The sequence below is a fragment of the Oncorhynchus kisutch genome, linkage group LG5 (genome assembly GCF_002021735.2).
Source record: "Oncorhynchus kisutch isolate 150728-3 linkage group LG5, Okis_V2, whole genome shotgun sequence".
Taxonomy (NCBI): Eukaryota; Metazoa; Chordata; class Actinopteri; order Salmoniformes; family Salmonidae; genus Oncorhynchus; species Oncorhynchus kisutch.
The window spans coordinates 73,733,102-73,749,736 of NC_034178.2; the positions used below are offsets into that span (position 1 = coordinate 73,733,102).

General features: G+C 46.6%; 1 protein-coding gene across 2 annotated transcripts in view; it reads left to right on the top strand.

Moving 5' to 3' along the window:
- Nucleotides 1-16,635, top strand: part of slc6a11b (solute carrier family 6 member 11b) — a 78,639-nt gene that overhangs the window by 46,903 nt on the left and 15,101 nt on the right. For both annotated transcript variants that reach the window (XM_031825794.1, XM_031825793.1), the window contains exons 7-8: nt 6,360-6,494; nt 16,128-16,231. In XM_031825794.1, the coding sequence (XP_031681654.1) occupies nt 6,360-6,494; nt 16,128-16,231 (239 nt within the window). The remainder of the gene's footprint in view (nt 1-6,359; nt 6,495-16,127; nt 16,232-16,635) is intronic.

Here is a 16,635-nt window from a genome sequence, read left to right on the forward strand (position 1 = left end):
CCAGCTCTGTGGAGTGTTCGTCTTAAAGTGGTCCTATGGACAGATACTCCAATCTCTTCCCTAAAGCCCAGCTCTGTGGAGTGTACGGCTTAAAGTGGTCCTATGGACAGATACTCCAATCTCTTCCCTAAAGCCCAGCTCTGTGGAGTGTATGGCTTAAAGTGGTCCTATGGACAGATACTCCAATCTCTTCCATAAAGCCCAGCTCTGTGGAGTGTACGGCTTAAAGTGGTCCTATGGACAGATACTCCAATCTCCTCTGTGGAGCTTTGCAGCTCCTTCAGGGTTATCTTTGGTCTCTTTATTGCCTCTCTGATTAATGCCCTCCTTGCCTGGTCCGTGAGTTTTGGTGGGCAGCCCTCTCTTGTCAGGTTTGTGGTGGTGCCATATTCTTTACATTTTTTAAAATAGATTTAATGGTGCTCCGTGGGATGTTCAAAGTTTCAGATATTTTTTTATAACCCAACCCTGATCTGTACTTCTCCACAACTTTGTCCCTGACCTGTTTGGAGAGCTCCTTGGTCTTCATGGTGCCGCTTGCTTGGTGGTGCCGCTTGCTTAGTGGTGTTGCAGACTCTGGGGCCTTTCAGAACAGGTGTATATATACTGAGATCATGTGACAGATCATGTGACACCTAGATTGCACACAGGTGGAATTAACTTACCTAATTATGTGACTTCTGAAGGTAAGGTAGGGGCTTCATAGCAAAGGGGGTGAATACGTATGCACGCACCACTTTTCCATTATAAAAAATAAATAACATTGAAACCAAGTTTTTTATTTATTTATTTCACTTCACCAATTTGGACTATTTTGTGTATATGTCCATCACAGGAAATCCAAATACAAATCCATTTAAATTACAGGTTGTAGTGCAACAAAATAAGATAAACGCCATGGGGGATAAAAACTTTTGCAAGGTACTGTAAAATACCTTAAATACCCAACTTGAAGTAAACACGTATTTGGCCATGGAGCACGTTCTGATTGGCCAGTGAGGGGCACACCCACAACTTGTTCATTCATCAGAACTCAGCCCTTTCTAGCCAAAGCCAGCAAGTGCTCTGATAATTGTGATAGTGAAATTTGCTCAACCCTGTTCCCTCCCCAGCCCTGTGGCCCAGTCTCTGGTCCTGTTCCCTCCCCAGCCCTGTTCCTCCCCCAGCCCTGGGACCCAGTCTCTGGCCCTGTTCCCTCCTTAGCCCTGTGACCCAGTCTCTGGCCCTGTTCCCTCCCCAGTCCTGTTCCCTCCCCAGCCCTGTGACCTAGTCTCTGGTCCTGTTCCCTCCCCAGCCCTGTGACCCAGTCTCTGGCCCTGTTCCCTCCTCAGCCCTGTGACCCAGTCTCTGGCCCTGTTCCCTCCCCAGTCCTGTTCCCTCCCCAGCCCTGTGACCTAGTCTCTGGTCCTGTTCCCTCCCCAGCCCTGTGACCTAGTCTCTGGTCCTGTTCCCTCCTCAGCCCTGTGACCTAGTCTCTGGTCCTGTTCCCTCCCCAGCCCTGTTCCCTCCCCAGCCCTGTGACCTAGTCTCTGGTCCTGTTCCCTCCTCAGCCCTGTGACCCAGTCTCTGTTCCTGTTCCCTCCCCAGCCCTGTTACCCAGCTTCTTGCAGGTCTGGGAGGAGAGTAGAGGAGAGTAGAGGAGAGGAGAGGAGAGGAGAGGAGAGGAGAGGAGAGGAGAGGAGAGGAGAGGAGAGGAGAGGAGAGGAGAGGAGAGGAGAGGAGAGGAGAGGAGAGGAGAGGAGAGGAGAGGAGAGGAGAGGGAGGGGGATCCCAGCTGAGGCAGTGTGGGAAAATGATCTGGCTCGGCATGTGCACACCCAATTACCCACAACCCCCCGGCAGGTGACCCAGGTCACTGGACTGTATAGTGAAACAGCAGTCGCCCGTATGAATGGACGGGCTGGCGGACTGCTTTGTGGAGGAACAGACTTGTTGTGTCCACTTAGGGTACTTGCTTCTAAAGGTGGTTTGTGCTTGTTGATTGACCAATCACAGCTATTCACTGAATTCCCAATGAAACGACATTGACAACAGATATGGGATTGAATACCCAGAACATCCCAGGTCTGCATGCAGATGATATTCATTTAGGCGGTGTTTGGGATTTATGCCTTCCCCTATAGAGTATGTCATATATAGATGGTATGATATATAGAGTCTTCAGAGAGATTCAAACCCGTTGATTTATTCCACATTTGTTGTTGTGTTACAGCTTGAATTCACAATGGATTAAATCAATATTTTCTCTCGCCCATCTACGCACCTCATAATTACAGAGCGAGAACATGTTTTTAAACGTTTTTGCAAATGTATTGGAAATTAAATACAGAAATATCTCATTTACGTAAGTATTCACATCCCTGAGTCAATACATTGTAGAAGCACATTTGTCAGCAATTGCATCTGTGAGTCTTTCTGGGTAAATCTCTTAAGATCTTTCCACACCTAGATTGTGCAACATTTGTCCATTATAATTTTCAAGTAGATTTAAGTCAAAACTGTAACTCGGCCACTCAGGAACATTCATTGTCTTCTTAGCAAGCAACTCCAGTGTAGATTTGGCCTTGTGTTTTAGGTTATTGTCCTGCTGAAAGGTAAATTCATCTCCCAGTGTCTGTTGGAAAGCAGAAAGCAGTTTTCCTCTATGGTTTTGTCTGTGCATAGCTCCATTCATTTTTTTCCCCCTGAAAAACTCCCAAGTTCTTAACGATTACAAGCATACCCATAACATGATGCAACCACCACTACGCTTGAAAAGATGGAGAGTGGTACTCAGTAATGTATTGTATTGTATTTGCCCCAAACATAACACTTTGTATTGCGGACAAAAAATGAATTTTGCAGTATTACTTTATTGCAGGGCTTTCCAGCCCTATAAGCCTATAGGAGGGTATCTCTCCAGGAACAGGGTTGGAGTTAACCTACAGGAGGGTATCTCCAGGAACAGGGTTGGAGTTAACCTACATGAGGATATCTCTCCAGGAACAGGGTTGGAGTTTGCCTATAGGAGGGTATCTCTCCAGGAACAGGGTTGGAGTTAACCTACAGGAGGGTATCTCTCCAGGAACAGGGTTGGAGTTCAAACCTACAGGAGGGTATCTCTCCAGGAACAGGGTTGGAGTTAACCTATAGGAGGGTAGCTCTCCAGGAACAGGGTTGGAGTTAACCTATAGGAGGGTAGCTCTCCAGGAACAGGGTTGGAGTTAACCTATAGGAGGGTAGCTCTCCAGGAACAGGGTTGGAGTTAACCTATAGGAGGGTAGCTTTCCAGGAACAGGGTTGGAGTTAACCTATAGGAGGGTAGCTCTCCAGGAACAGGGTTGGAGTTAACCTATAGGAGGGTAGCTCTCCAGGAACAGGGTTGGAGTTAACCTATAGGAGGGTAGCTCTCCAGGAACAGGGTTGGAGTTAACCTATAGGAGGGTATCTCTCCAGGAACAGGGTTGAAGTTAACCTACAGGAGGGTATCTCTCCAGGAACAGGGTTGGAGTTAACCTATAGGAAGGTATCTCTCCAGGAACAGGGTTGGAGTTAACCTATAGGAGGGTTTCTCTCCAGGAACAGGGTTGGAGTTAACCTATAGGAAGGTATCTCTCCAGGAACAGGGTTGGAGTTAACCTATAGGAGGGTTTCTCTCTAGGAACAGGGTTGGAGTTAAAACCTACAGGAGGGTATCTCTCCAGGAACAGGGTTGGAGTTAACCTATAGGAGGGTTTCTCTCTAGGAACAGGGTTGGAGTTAAAACCTACAGGAGGGTATCTCTCCAGGAACAGGGTTGGAGTTAACCTATAGGAGGGTATCTCTCCAGGAACAGGGTTGGAGTTAACCTATAGGAGGGTATTTCTCCAGGAACAGGGTTGAAGTTAACCTACAGGAGGGTAGCTCTCCAGGAACAGGGTTGGAGTTAACCTATAGGAGGGTATCTCTCCAGGAACAGGGTTGGAGTTAACCTATAGGATGGTATCTCTTCAGGAACAGTGTTGGAGTTAACCTATAGGAGGGTAGCTCTCCAGGAACAGGGTTGGAGTTAACCTATAGGAAGGTATCTCTCCAGGAACAGGGTTGGAGTGTCCTGCTTTAGTGCCTTGTTACAAACTGGATACATGTTTTGGAATATTTTTCATTCTGTACAGGCTTTCTTCTTTTCACTTTGTCAATTATGTTCGTATTGTGGAGTAAATACAATATTGTTGATCCATCCTCAGTTCTCTCCTATCACAGCCATTCAACTCTGTAACTGTTTTAAAGTCACCATTGGCCTCATGGTGAAATCCCTGAGTGGTTTCCTTCCTCTCCGGCAACTGAGTTAGGAAGGGCGTCTGTAACTTTGTAGTGACTGGGTGTATTGTAACACCATACAAAGTGTATTTAATCACTTCACCATGCTCTAAGGGATATTCAATGTCTACTTTTAAATGTTTACACATCTACCAATAGGTGCCTTTCTTTGCGAGACATTGGAAAACCTCCCTGGTCTTTGTGGTTGAATCTGTGTTTGAAATTCACTGCTCGACTAAGGGGTCTTACAGATCATTGTATGTGTGGGGTACAGAGATGAGGGACCGTACAGATCATTGTATGTGTGGGGTAGAGAGATGAGGTAGTCATTCAGAAATCATGTTAAACACCATTATTGCACACAGAGTGAGTCCATGCAACTTATTATGTTATTTGTTAAGCACATTTTTACTCCTGAACTTATTTAGGTTTTCCATAACAAAAGTGTTGAATACCAATTGACTCAAAACAATTTAGCTTTGCATTATTTATTATTTTGTAAACATTTCAAAAACCATAATTCCACTTTGACATTATGGGGTATTGTGTTTAGGCCAGTAATCTTTTTAATATATTTTTTTAATCCAATTTAAATTCAGGTTGTGACACAACAAAATGTGGAAAAACTCAAGGGGTGTGAATACTTCCTGAAGGCATTGTAGATACAGTATGATATGTTGTTCTGTCTATCAATAGGTGATGTACTGTATGTAACCTTTAGATTATATCTGATATGTTCCTACATGACTGATACCTATAGATGATATCTGATATGTTCCTATGTGACTGATACCTATAGATGATATCTGATATGTTCCTATGTGACTGATACCTATAGATGATATCTGATATGTTCATATGTGACTGATACCTATAGATGATATCTGATATGTTCCTATGTGACTGATACCTATAGATGATATCTGATATGTTCCTACGTGACTGATACCTATAGATGATATCTGATATGTTCCTACGTGACTGATACCTATAGATGATATCTGATATGTTCATATGTGACTGATACCTATAGATGATATCTGATATGTTCCTACATGACTGATACCTATAGATGATATGTGATATGTTCCTATGTGATGGTTACCTTCCCCTATAGATTATATAATATAATATGATATGTTGTTGTTGTGGTTCTGTCCTCCTATAGGTGGTGTATGTGGCTGCTACCTTCCCCTATAGATTATATAATATAATATGATATGTTGTTGTTGTGGTTCTGTCCTCCTATAGGTGGTGTATGTGGCTGCTACCTTCCCCTATAGATTATATAATATAATATGATATGTTGTTGTTGTGGTTCTGTCCTCCTATAGGTGGTGTATGTGGCTGCTACCTTCCCCTATAGATTATATAATATAATATGATATGTTGTTGTTGTGATTCTGTCCTCCTATAGGTGGTGTATGTGGCTGCTACCTTCCCCTATAGATTATATAATATAATATGATATGTTGTTGTTGTGGTTCTGTCCTCCTATAGGTGGTGTATGTGGCTGCTACCTTCCCCTATAGATTATATAATATAATATGATATGTTGTTGTTGTGGTTCTGTCCTCCTATAGGTGGTGTATGTGGCTGCTACCTTCCCCTATAGATTATATAATATAATATGATATGTTGTTGTTGTGGTTCTGTCCTCCTATAGGTGGTGTATGTGGCTGCTACCTTCCCCTATAGATTATATAATATAATATGATATGTTGTTGTTGTGGTTCTGTCCTCCTATAGGTGGTGTATGTGGCTGCTACCTTCCCCTATAGATTATATAATATAATATGATATGTTGTTGTTGTGGTTCTGTCCTCCTATAGGTGGTGTATGTGGCTGCTACCTTCCCCTATAGATTATATAATATAATATGATATGTTGTTGTTGTGGTTCTGTCCTCCTATAGGTGGTGTATGTGGCTGCTACCTTCCCCTATAGATTATATAATATAATATGATATGTTGTTGTTGTGGTTCTGTCCTCCTATAGGTGGTGTATGTGGCTGCTACCTTCCCCTATAGATTATATTATATAATATGATATGTTGTTGTTGTGGTTCTGTCCTCCTATAGGTGGTGTATGTGACTGCTACCTTCCCCTATGTCATGCTGTTGGTCCTGCTGATCCGAGGGGTGACTCTGCCAGGGGCATGGGAAGGAATCAAGTTCTACCTGTACCCTGACATCTCCCGCCTCTCAGACCCACAGGTAGGTACCGTCGCTCGATCCAACTTGGCCTCCCGGTCGCCTTCTCTCTAAGCCGTTAGCAGTTAGCGTCTCAGCAACTGTCACCTTCGATCAAACATGGCCTCCCGGTCGCCTTCTCTCTAAGCCGTTAGCAGTTAGCGTCTCAGCAACTGTCACCTTCGATCCAACATAGCCTCCCGGTCGCCTTCTCACTAAGCCGTTAGCAGTTAGCGTCTCAGCAACTGTCACCTTCGATCCAACATGGCATCCCTGTCGCCTTCTCTCTCAGCCACGAGCAGTTAGTGTCTCAGCAACTGTCACCTTCGATCCAACATGGCCTCCCAGTCGCCTTCTCTTTAAGCCAAGAGCCGTTAGTGTCTCAGCAACTGTCACCTTCGACCCAACATGGCATCCCTGTCGCCTTCTCTCTCAGCCACAAGCAGTTAGTGTCTCAGCAACTGTCTCCTTCGATCCAACATAGCCTCCCTGTCGCCTTCTCCCCCAGCTGCTGTTACTCTCTCAACAACTGTCAACCTAGGTCTGCTCGATCCAACATGGCCTCCCGGTCGCCTTCTCTCTAAGCTGTTAGCAGTTTGTCTCACAGCAATTGGGCAAATCTAAATTTGTGCCCTGTTCCCTTTATAGTGCACTACTTTTGTGCTAGCGTCTTTTTACATCAAGCGGCCTCACACTAAAGTAACAGGAGATTGGCTCCTGCCCCTATGGGCCGTTCTGGCCCCTGGCCCTATGGGCCGTTCTGGCCCCTGACCCTGTGAGCCGTTCTGGCCCTATGGGCCGTTCTGGCCCCTGGCCCTATGGGCCGTTCTGGCCCCTGACCCTGTGAGCCGTTCTGGCCCAGTGGGCCATCCTGACCCTGTGGGCCGTTCTGGCTCCTGGCCCTAAAGGCCGTTCTGGCTCCTGGCCCTGTGGCCCGTTCTGGCCCCTGACCCTATGGGCCATTCTGGCACCTGGCCCTAAGGGCCGTTCTGGCACCTGGCCCTACGGGCCGTTCTGGCTCAGATAGAACATACCTTTCTTTACATAATGTTGGGCCTTGCACCGTAAGCCCTATACCCCTATACCCCTATAACCCTATACCCCTATACCCCTATACCCCCATAGCCCTATATCCCTTATATCCCTATACCCTATAGTCCTATACCCCTATACCCCTATATCCCTATACCCTATATCCCTACCTATAGTCCTATACCCCTATACCCTATACCCTATACCCTATATCCCTATCCCCTATACCCTATATCCCTATACCCTATACCCCTATAGCCCTATATCCCTATACCCTTATATCCCTATACCCTATAGTCCTATACCCCTATATCCCTATATCCCTATACCCTATACCCCTATAGCCCTATATCCCTATACCCTTATATCCCTATACCCTATAGTCCTATACCCCTATATCCCTATACCCTATACCCCTATACCCTATACCCTATACCCCTATACCCTATAGTCCTATACCCTTATACCCCTATATCCCTACCTATAGTCCTATACCCCTATACCCCTATATCCCTATAACCTATATCCCTATACCCCTATAGCCCTATATCCCTATATCCCTATACCCTATAGTCCTATACCCCTATATCCCTATACCCTATACCCCTATACTCTATACCCTTTATCCCTATAGCCCTATAGCCCTATTCCCCTATACCCCTATATCCCTATACCCTATACCCTATACCCCTATACCCTATATATATATCCCTATACCCTATACCCCTATACCCCTATTCCCCTATACCCTATAGCCCTATACCCCTATACCCCTATACCCCTATAGCCCTATACCCTATACCCCTATACCCATATATCCCTATACCCCCATAGCCCTATAGCCCTATATCCCTATACCCCTATATCCCTATACCCCTATACGCCTATACCCTATACCCCTATAACATATACCCCTATACCCCTATACCCCTATATCCCTATACCCTATACCCCTATAGCCCTATACCCCTATTCCCCTATACCCTATACCCCTATACCCCTATAGCCCTATACCCTATACCCATATACCCCTATACCCTATACCCCTATAGCCCTATAGCCCTATACAAAATTGTAATTATTCTCCTACCTCCTCATGCCTTTTGCACACAATGTATATAGACTCCCCTTTTTTCTACTGTGTTATTGACTTGTTAATTGTTTACTCCATGTGTAACTCTGTGTTGTCTGTTCACACTGCTATGCTTTATCTTGGCCAGGTCGCAGTTGCAAATGAGAACTTGTTCTCAACTAGCCTACCTGGTTAAATAAAGGTGTTCTCAACTAGCCTACCTGGTTAAATAAAGGTGTTCTCAACTAGCCTACCTGGTTAAATAAAGGTGTTCTCAACTAGCCTACCTGGTTAAATAAAGGTGTTCTCAACTAGCCTACCTGGTTAAATAAAGGTGTTCTCAACTAGCCTACCTGGTTAAATAAAGGTGTTCTCAACTAGCCTACCTGGTTAAATAAAGGTGTTCTCAACTAGCCTACCTGGTTAAATAAAGGTTAAATAAAAAAATAAAAAATAAATAAATACCCCTATATCCCTATATCCCTATACCCTATACCCTATATCCTAATACCCCTATATCCCTATACCCCTATACCCTATATCCTAATACCCCTATATCCCTATATCCCTATACCCTATATCCTAATACCCCTATATCCCTATACCCCTATACCCTATACCCTATACCCCTATACCCATATATCCCTATATCCCTATACCCTATATCCTAATACCCCTATATCCCTATACCCCTATACCCTATACCCCTATACCCTATACCCCTATACCCCTATATCCCTATACCCCTATACCCCTATGTGTATGTCTGTAGAAAGGAGTGATATGCAGGGGAAAGGGTTCCATTCAGGACTCAGAGCGGTGACAGCAGTGTTAGAGGAGGTTAGCTAGCTGCCAGGAAGCACAGATGGAGTAGTGGTGGGGAGCTGACTATAGTTGACGATAGGAGGTAGAGGTGTAGTGGTGGGGTGTTGACTATAGGAGGTAGAGGTGTAGTAGTGGGGTGTTGACTATAGGAGGTAGAGGTGTAGTGGTGGGGTGTTGACTATAGGAGGTAGAGGTGTAGTGGTGGGGTGCTGACTATAGGAGGTAGAGGTGTAGTGGTGGGGTGTTGACTATAGGAGGTAGAGGTGTAGTGGTGGGGTGTTGACTATAGGAGGTAGAGGTGTAGTGGTGGGGTGCTGACTATAGGAGGTAGAGGTGTAGTGGTGGGGTGTTGACTATAGTTGACTATAGGAGGTAGAGGTGTAGTGGTGGGGTGTTGACTATAGGAGGTAGAGGTGTAGTGGTGGGGTGTTGACTATAGGAGGTAGAGGTGTAGTGGTGGGGTGTTGACTATAGGAGGTAGAGGTGTAGTGGTGGGGTGTTGACTATAGGAGGTAGAGGTGTAGTGGTGGGGTGCTGACTATAGGAGGTAGAGGTGTAGTGGTGGGGTGCTGACTATAGGAGGTCATCTTCATATTAGCGTACTGGGTTGAACTGACACACTCTATATTTCTCGACTGTGTAACACTGCACACCAATGCACTGAAAGCACAACAAGCAGGAAGAGGAGTGGTCTGAAGATTGAGTCAGAGAGAGAGAGAGGAAGAGGAGTGGTCTGAAGATTGAGTCAGAGAGAGAGAGAGGAAGAGGATTGAGTCAGAGAGAGAGAGAAAGAGGAGTGGTCTGAAGATTGAGTCAGAGAGAGAGAGAGAAAGAGGAGTGGTCTGAAGATTGAGTCAGAGAGAGAGAGAGAAAGAGGAGTGGTCTGAAGATTGAGTCAGAGAGAGAGAGAGAAAGAGGAGTGGTCTGAAGATTGAGTCAGAGAGAGAGAGAGAAAGAGGAGTGGTCTGAAGATTGAGTCAGAGAGAGAGAGAGAAAGAGGAGTGGTCTGAAGATTGACTCAGAGAGAGAGAGAGAGGAGTGGTCTGAAGATTGAGTCAGAGAGAGAGAGAGAAAGAGGAGTGGTCTGAAGATTGAGTCAGAGAGAGAGAGAGAAAGAGGAGTGGTCTGAAGATTGAGTCAGAGAGAGAGAGAGGAAGAGGAGTGGTCTGAAGATTGAGTCAGAGAGAAAGAGAGGAAGAGGAGTGGTCTGAAGATTGAGTCAGAGAGAGAGAGAGGAAGAGGAGTGGTCTGAAGATTGAGAAAGAGGAGTGGTCTGAAGATTGAGTCAGAGAGAGAGAGAGAAAGAGGAGTGGTCTGAAGATTGAGTCAGAGAGAGAGAGAGAAAGAGGAGTGGTCTGAAGATTGAGTCAGAGAGAGAGAGAGAAAGAGGAGTGGTCTGAAGATTGAGTCAGAGAGAAAGAGAGAAAGAGGAGTGGTCTGAAGATTGAGTCAGAGAGAGAGAAGAGGAGTGGTCTGAAGATTGAGTCAGAGAGAGAGAGAGGAGTGGTCTAAAGATTGAGTCAGAGAGAGAGAAAAGACAGAGATGAAGGGTATTGAAGTGGACTGGAGATGACTGGTACAGAGGAATGGCTCCTCCTGAAGTACCAGCAGCTCTTATAGTGTAGCCTATAGCAGCTCAAACATATTAACTCTGTTACGGTAATATCCTATAGCAGCTCTAAAGTACAAACCATTTCATAGCAGCTCTAATATACAAACCCTGGTACAGTAATATCCCATAGCAGCTCTAACATACGAACCCTGGTACAGTAATATCCCATAGCAGCTCTAACATACGAACCCTGGTACAGTAATATCCTATAGTAGCTCTAACATAGGAACCCTGGTACAGACAGTACAACTAGAGTGCCGAACTAGGTACTAGGTAATACTAGGTACTAGGTAATACTAGGTAATAGGTAATACTAGGTACTAGGTAATACTAGGTACTAGGTAATACTAGGAACTAGGTAATACTAGGTACTAGGTAATACTAGGTACTAGGTAATACTAGGTAATAGCAGTTATTGTACAGTAAGCCAACGAGGCAGAGAGATGAGCAATGCGTTTAATGTTTGAGGCGTCATGACATCACTGGACAGAGCAGAGCTCAAGACAGCAGGACAGCTGGGGTTGCCAGGCAACTGTTTTTTTCCCCCCCTGCGAACGCCAGGATTGTCTGTTTATTATTATGGGGTGTTGTTCAGCTGTGAGGACGAGGAGGCTATGACGCGGTGCTAGGGTACTAATAATGGATGACACATTTGTCCGGGTTACATCTGATGAACACGAAACCTCTGGGTTATTAATGATACACAATCTGAGTGTTAGAATCTAGGCTGGCAAGAAATATGTCTCCACTAGGTAAGTACTGGGTCGCATGGCTTTGGTACTTACATGTTTATAGTACATGTGGCCAGTCAGCTAGTCAGTCAGCCAACCAGCCAGTCAGCCAGTCAGCTAGTCAGTCAGCCAACCAGCCAGTCAGTCAGCGAACCAGCCAGTCAGTTGACTGACTAGTCAGCTAGTCAGTCAGCCAACCAGCCAGTCAGCCAGCTAGTCAGTCAGCCAACCAGCCAGTCAGTGAGCCAACCAGCCAGTCAGTTGACTGACTAGTCAGCTAGTCAGTCAGCCAACCAGCCAGTCAGTCAGTCAGTCTGCCAGTCAGCTAGTCAGTCAACCAACCAGCTAGTCAGCCAGCTAGCCAGCCAGCTAGTCAGTCAGCCAACCATCCAGTCAGTCAGCCAGTCAGCTAGTCAGTCAGACAGCCTGCCAGCTAGTCAGTCAGCCAGTCAGTCAGCTAGTCAGGCATCCAGTCATCCAGTCAGCCAGCCAGCCAGCCAGCTAGTCAGTCAGCCAACCAGCCAGTCAGACTTTTACTACACTGGGCTGCTCTCTGCTCTCCATATTGATTGCGGCCTGTCTTTGGTGAACCTCGGGGATAGCGTCTGGATCAAAGCCTGCTGCTTGTCCTAGTCTTTACAGCCGCCATTGACTGCCAATACGCTGTTTATCATGCATGAGATGTGGATACTAGTAGTAGACTCCTCTGTGCTGATTAATGAGGAAGAGGGGATGTGTGAGAGTAAAGGAGAGCCAGAGAAGAAAGAAAAGAGAGAGAGGAAGAAAAAGACAGAGAGCAGGAGAGAGAGAAGAGAGAGAGAAGAAAAGAGAGAGAGAAGAAAAAGACAGAGAGCAGGAGAGAGAGAAGAGAGAGAGAAGAAAAGAGAGAGAGAAGAAAGCGCGAGAGGGGGAGAAAAAGACTGTAGGAAAAGAGAAAGCACGAGAACATTAATGAAAGCTGGAGGGATAGAGAGAAATAGATGGATGGCAAATTATATATATTTATAGAGGGAGAGATAGATAGAAGGACAGAAAGCAAAGTTGAGAGAGAGAGAGAGAGAGAGAGAGAGAGAGAGAGAGAGAGGGAGAGAGAGAGAGAGAGAGACAGAGAGAGAGAGAGAGAGACAGAGAGAGAGAGAGAGAGAAAGGGGCCGTTGCTTCTGACACCATGTTTAATTAGATTTTAACAGGGACAATACAGGGTTTGTTCTGGCTCTCTGAGGACGGTTGTTTGCCCCTCTCCCTCTCCCCATACTTCACCTCTCCGTTTCTCTCCCCCTCTTCCTCTCCTTCTATCTCTCCCCCTCTTCCTCTCCTTCTATCGCTCCCCCTCTTCCTCTCCTTCTATCTCTCCCCCTCTTCCTCTCCTTCTATCTCTCCCCCTCCACTTCTCCCTCTCCACCTCCTCTCCCTCTCCCCCTTCATCTCTCCTTCTATCCCTCTCCCTCTCCCTCTCTCTCTTCCTCTCCCCATACTTCACCTCTCCCCCTCCACCTCTCCTTCTATCTCTTCCCCTCCACCTCTCCCTCTCCTTCTCTCTCCCCCTCCACCTCTCCTTCTATCTCTCCACCTCCTCCTCTCCCTCTCCCCCTTCACCTCTCCCTCTCCTTCTATCTCTCCCCCTCCTCCTCTCCCTCTCCTTCTATCTCTCCCCTTTCATTCTGATGAGTTCTGATGATTCACTTCTGCTCTCAGAATAATCTGCTGCTTGGGATCTTACTAGAACGTCTTCCACAGCAAAGTGTTGTGTGGTGTGGAAAACAAAGATGTTTTACGGAAGACAGATAGAGATTCCAGTCAGTGTCCCTCTGCTTGGTCGGACCATGAGGTTACATCCTACCTTGCGTCCCAACATCACCGAACACCAAACTCTGAAACACTGGCCCTCCATCCATCCAGACTCCAAATTTCAGAATCAGGCAACACATCAAAAAGTAATTCCCTGGACCGGAGCCCTCCTTCAGCCCTCTGAGATGTGGCCTGAGCTGGAGCCATGTCAACTCATCAACAGTAGTTTGTGTGTGTGTGTCTCTGTGTGTGTCTCTGTGTGTGTTTCTCCGTGTGTGTCTCTGTGTGTGTCTCTGTGTGTGTTTCTCCGTGTGTGTCTCTGTGTGTGTCTCTGTGTGTCTCTCCGTGTGTTTCTCCGTGAGTGTCTCTCCGTGTGTGTGTCTCTGTGTGTGTCTCTCTGTGTGTTTCTCCGTGTGTGTCTCCGTGAGTGTCTCTGTGTCTGTCCGTGAGTGTCTCTCCGTGTGTGTGTCTCTCTGTGTGTTTCTCCGTGTGTGTCTCCGTGTGTGTCTCTGTGAGTGTCTCTGTGTCTGTCCGTGAGTGTCTCTCAGTGTGTCTGTGTGTACGAACTGAAAGGACATTAATGAACATCAGAACCATAGAAAGAATGTTATTGGATGGAGGTAGAGATCTGTGTCTGAGAGGTCAGCTAGGTTTCCGTGGAGGCAGGGTGCAGGGAGCTAAAACTGTATGGCTGAATGGTGATGTAATAGCCAGTTTACACCCCCTTAATGGCACCCTATTCCCTAAATAGTGCACTACTTTTGACCAGGGCCTATAGGGTAGTAGTGCACTATAATAGAGAGTCGTTTGGGACGCAGGTTAGCATCCATTGTGCCTCTCTAGGTCCTGCTCTGTTTGTTCTCTTGGTTTGTACACTCGCTGACACTGTCTCTGTCTCTGTCTAGCTTCATAATCCGCTTTATGTCTGTCTTTTGGATATTTGAAGCTGTAAATATTGATGATAGGAGGGTGCTCTCAGGGTGCTCTCAGGGTGCTCTTAGGGTGCTCTCGGGGTGCTTTCAGGGTGCTCTCTGGGTGCTTTCAGGGTGCTCTCGGGGTGCTTTCAGGGTGCTCTTAGGGTGCTCTCGGGGTGCTCTCAGGGTGCTCTCTGTGTGCTTTCAGGGTGCTCTCAGGGTGCTCTTAGGGTGCTCTCAGGGTGCTCTCGGGGTGCTCTTAGGGTGCACTCGGGTGCTCTTAGGGTGCTCTCGGGGTGCTTTCAGGGTGCTCTTAGGCTGCTCTCGGGGGTGCTCTCAGGGTGCTCTCAGGGTGCTCTCAGGGTGCTCTCAGGGTGCTCTCAGGGTGCTCTTAGGGTGCTCTCGGGGTGCTTTCAGGGTGCTCTCGGGGTGCTTTCAGGGTGCTCTCGGGGTGCTTTCAGGGTGCTCTTAGGGTGCTCTCGGGGTGCCCTCGGGGTGCTCTCAGGGTGCTCTCGGTGTGCTTTCAGGGTGCTCTCAGGGTGCTCTTAGGGTGCTCTCAGGGTGCTCTCGGGGTGCTCTTAGGGTGCTCTTAGGGTGCTCTCAGGGTGCTCTCGGGGTGCTCTCAGGGTGCTCTCAGGGTGCTCTTGGGGTGCTTTCAGGGTGCTCTCAGGGTGCTCTTAGGGTGCTTTCAGGGTGCTCTTAGGCTGCTCTCGGGGGTGCTTTCAGGGTGCTCTCAGGGTGCTCTCAGGGTGCTCTCAGGGTGCTCTCAGGGTGCTCTCAGGGTGCTCTCGGGGTGCTCTCAGGGTGCTCTCAGGGTGCTCTCGGGGTGCTCTCAGGGAAATTGTCTCTGAATCTCAAACCAAAAACCCCTCACCCCATTGTCCTAGGCACATCTCCCCTCGGGACTTAAGGAGATATGAGAGGATCGGGTACATGTTGCAACATGCAGAGGTAGAATTTAGTTTATGAATATGAGTGTATATGAATCCCAGAGGCAGTTTTAATATCTAATCTACATGGAGGATGATGATCTATGATTTATGTGTTTTGTTCTCTCCCTGGGAGAGTCTTGAAAGCCTCTGGTTTCTAGAGGTTTGTCTAACTACAGTCATTTGGAACATCGTTTATTTAGACAGTTACAATCAGATGCATGAACTGGTATAGGGCCGTCAAGGTTCAAGGGTCAAGGGTCTAGGGTTCATGCACCGTAAAAAAAAAGGTTGCTATTAAAACTACTTTAAAAAAAGCATTGATCTGAACATGATTCTGATCCTGTTGTCTGTCTTCCTTTGTGTGATGGTGTGTGTGATGGTGTGTGTGATGGTGTGTGTGTGTGTGATGGTGTGTGTGATGGTGTGTGTGTGATGGTTTGTGTGATGGTGTATGTGATGGTGTGTGTGTGTGATGGTGTGTGTGTGTGATGGTTTGTGTGATGGTGTGTGTGTGATGGTTTGTGTGATGGTGTGTGTGTGTGATGGTGTATGTGTGTGATGGTTTGTGTGATGGTGTGTGTGTGTGATGGTGTGTGTGTGATGGTGTGTGTGTGTGATGGTTTGTGTGATGGTGTGTGCGTGTGATGGTTTGTGTGATGGTGTGTGTGTGATGGTTTGTGTGTGTGATGGTTTGTGTGATGGTGTGTGTGTGATGGTGTGTGTGTGATGGTGTGTGTCTTGTGTCCCTCAGGTGTGGGTGGATGCTGGGACTCAGATCTTCTTCTCCTATGCCATCTGTTTGGGGTGCCTGACGGCCCTGGGGAGCTACAACAGCTACGACAACAACTGTTACAGGTTAGACTGACACACAGACAATACTGCAAGTTAGACTGACACACAGACAATACTACTGGTTAGACTGACACACAGACAATACTGCTGGTTAGACTGACAATACTACCGGTAAGACTGACAATACTACTGGTTAGACTGACACACAGACAATACTACCGGTAAGACTGACAATACTACAGGTTAGACTGACACACAGACAATACTACTGGTTAGACTGACACACATACAATACTACCGGTAAGACTGACAATACTACCGGTTAGACTAACCCAATTATGGGGTATTGTGTGTAGGTCAGTGACACAAAATCTGTTCCAGGGACTGCATTAGTAAATGTATGTCCCAGGGACTGCATTAGTAAATGTATGTCCCAGGGACTGCATTAGTAAATGTGTGTTCCAGGG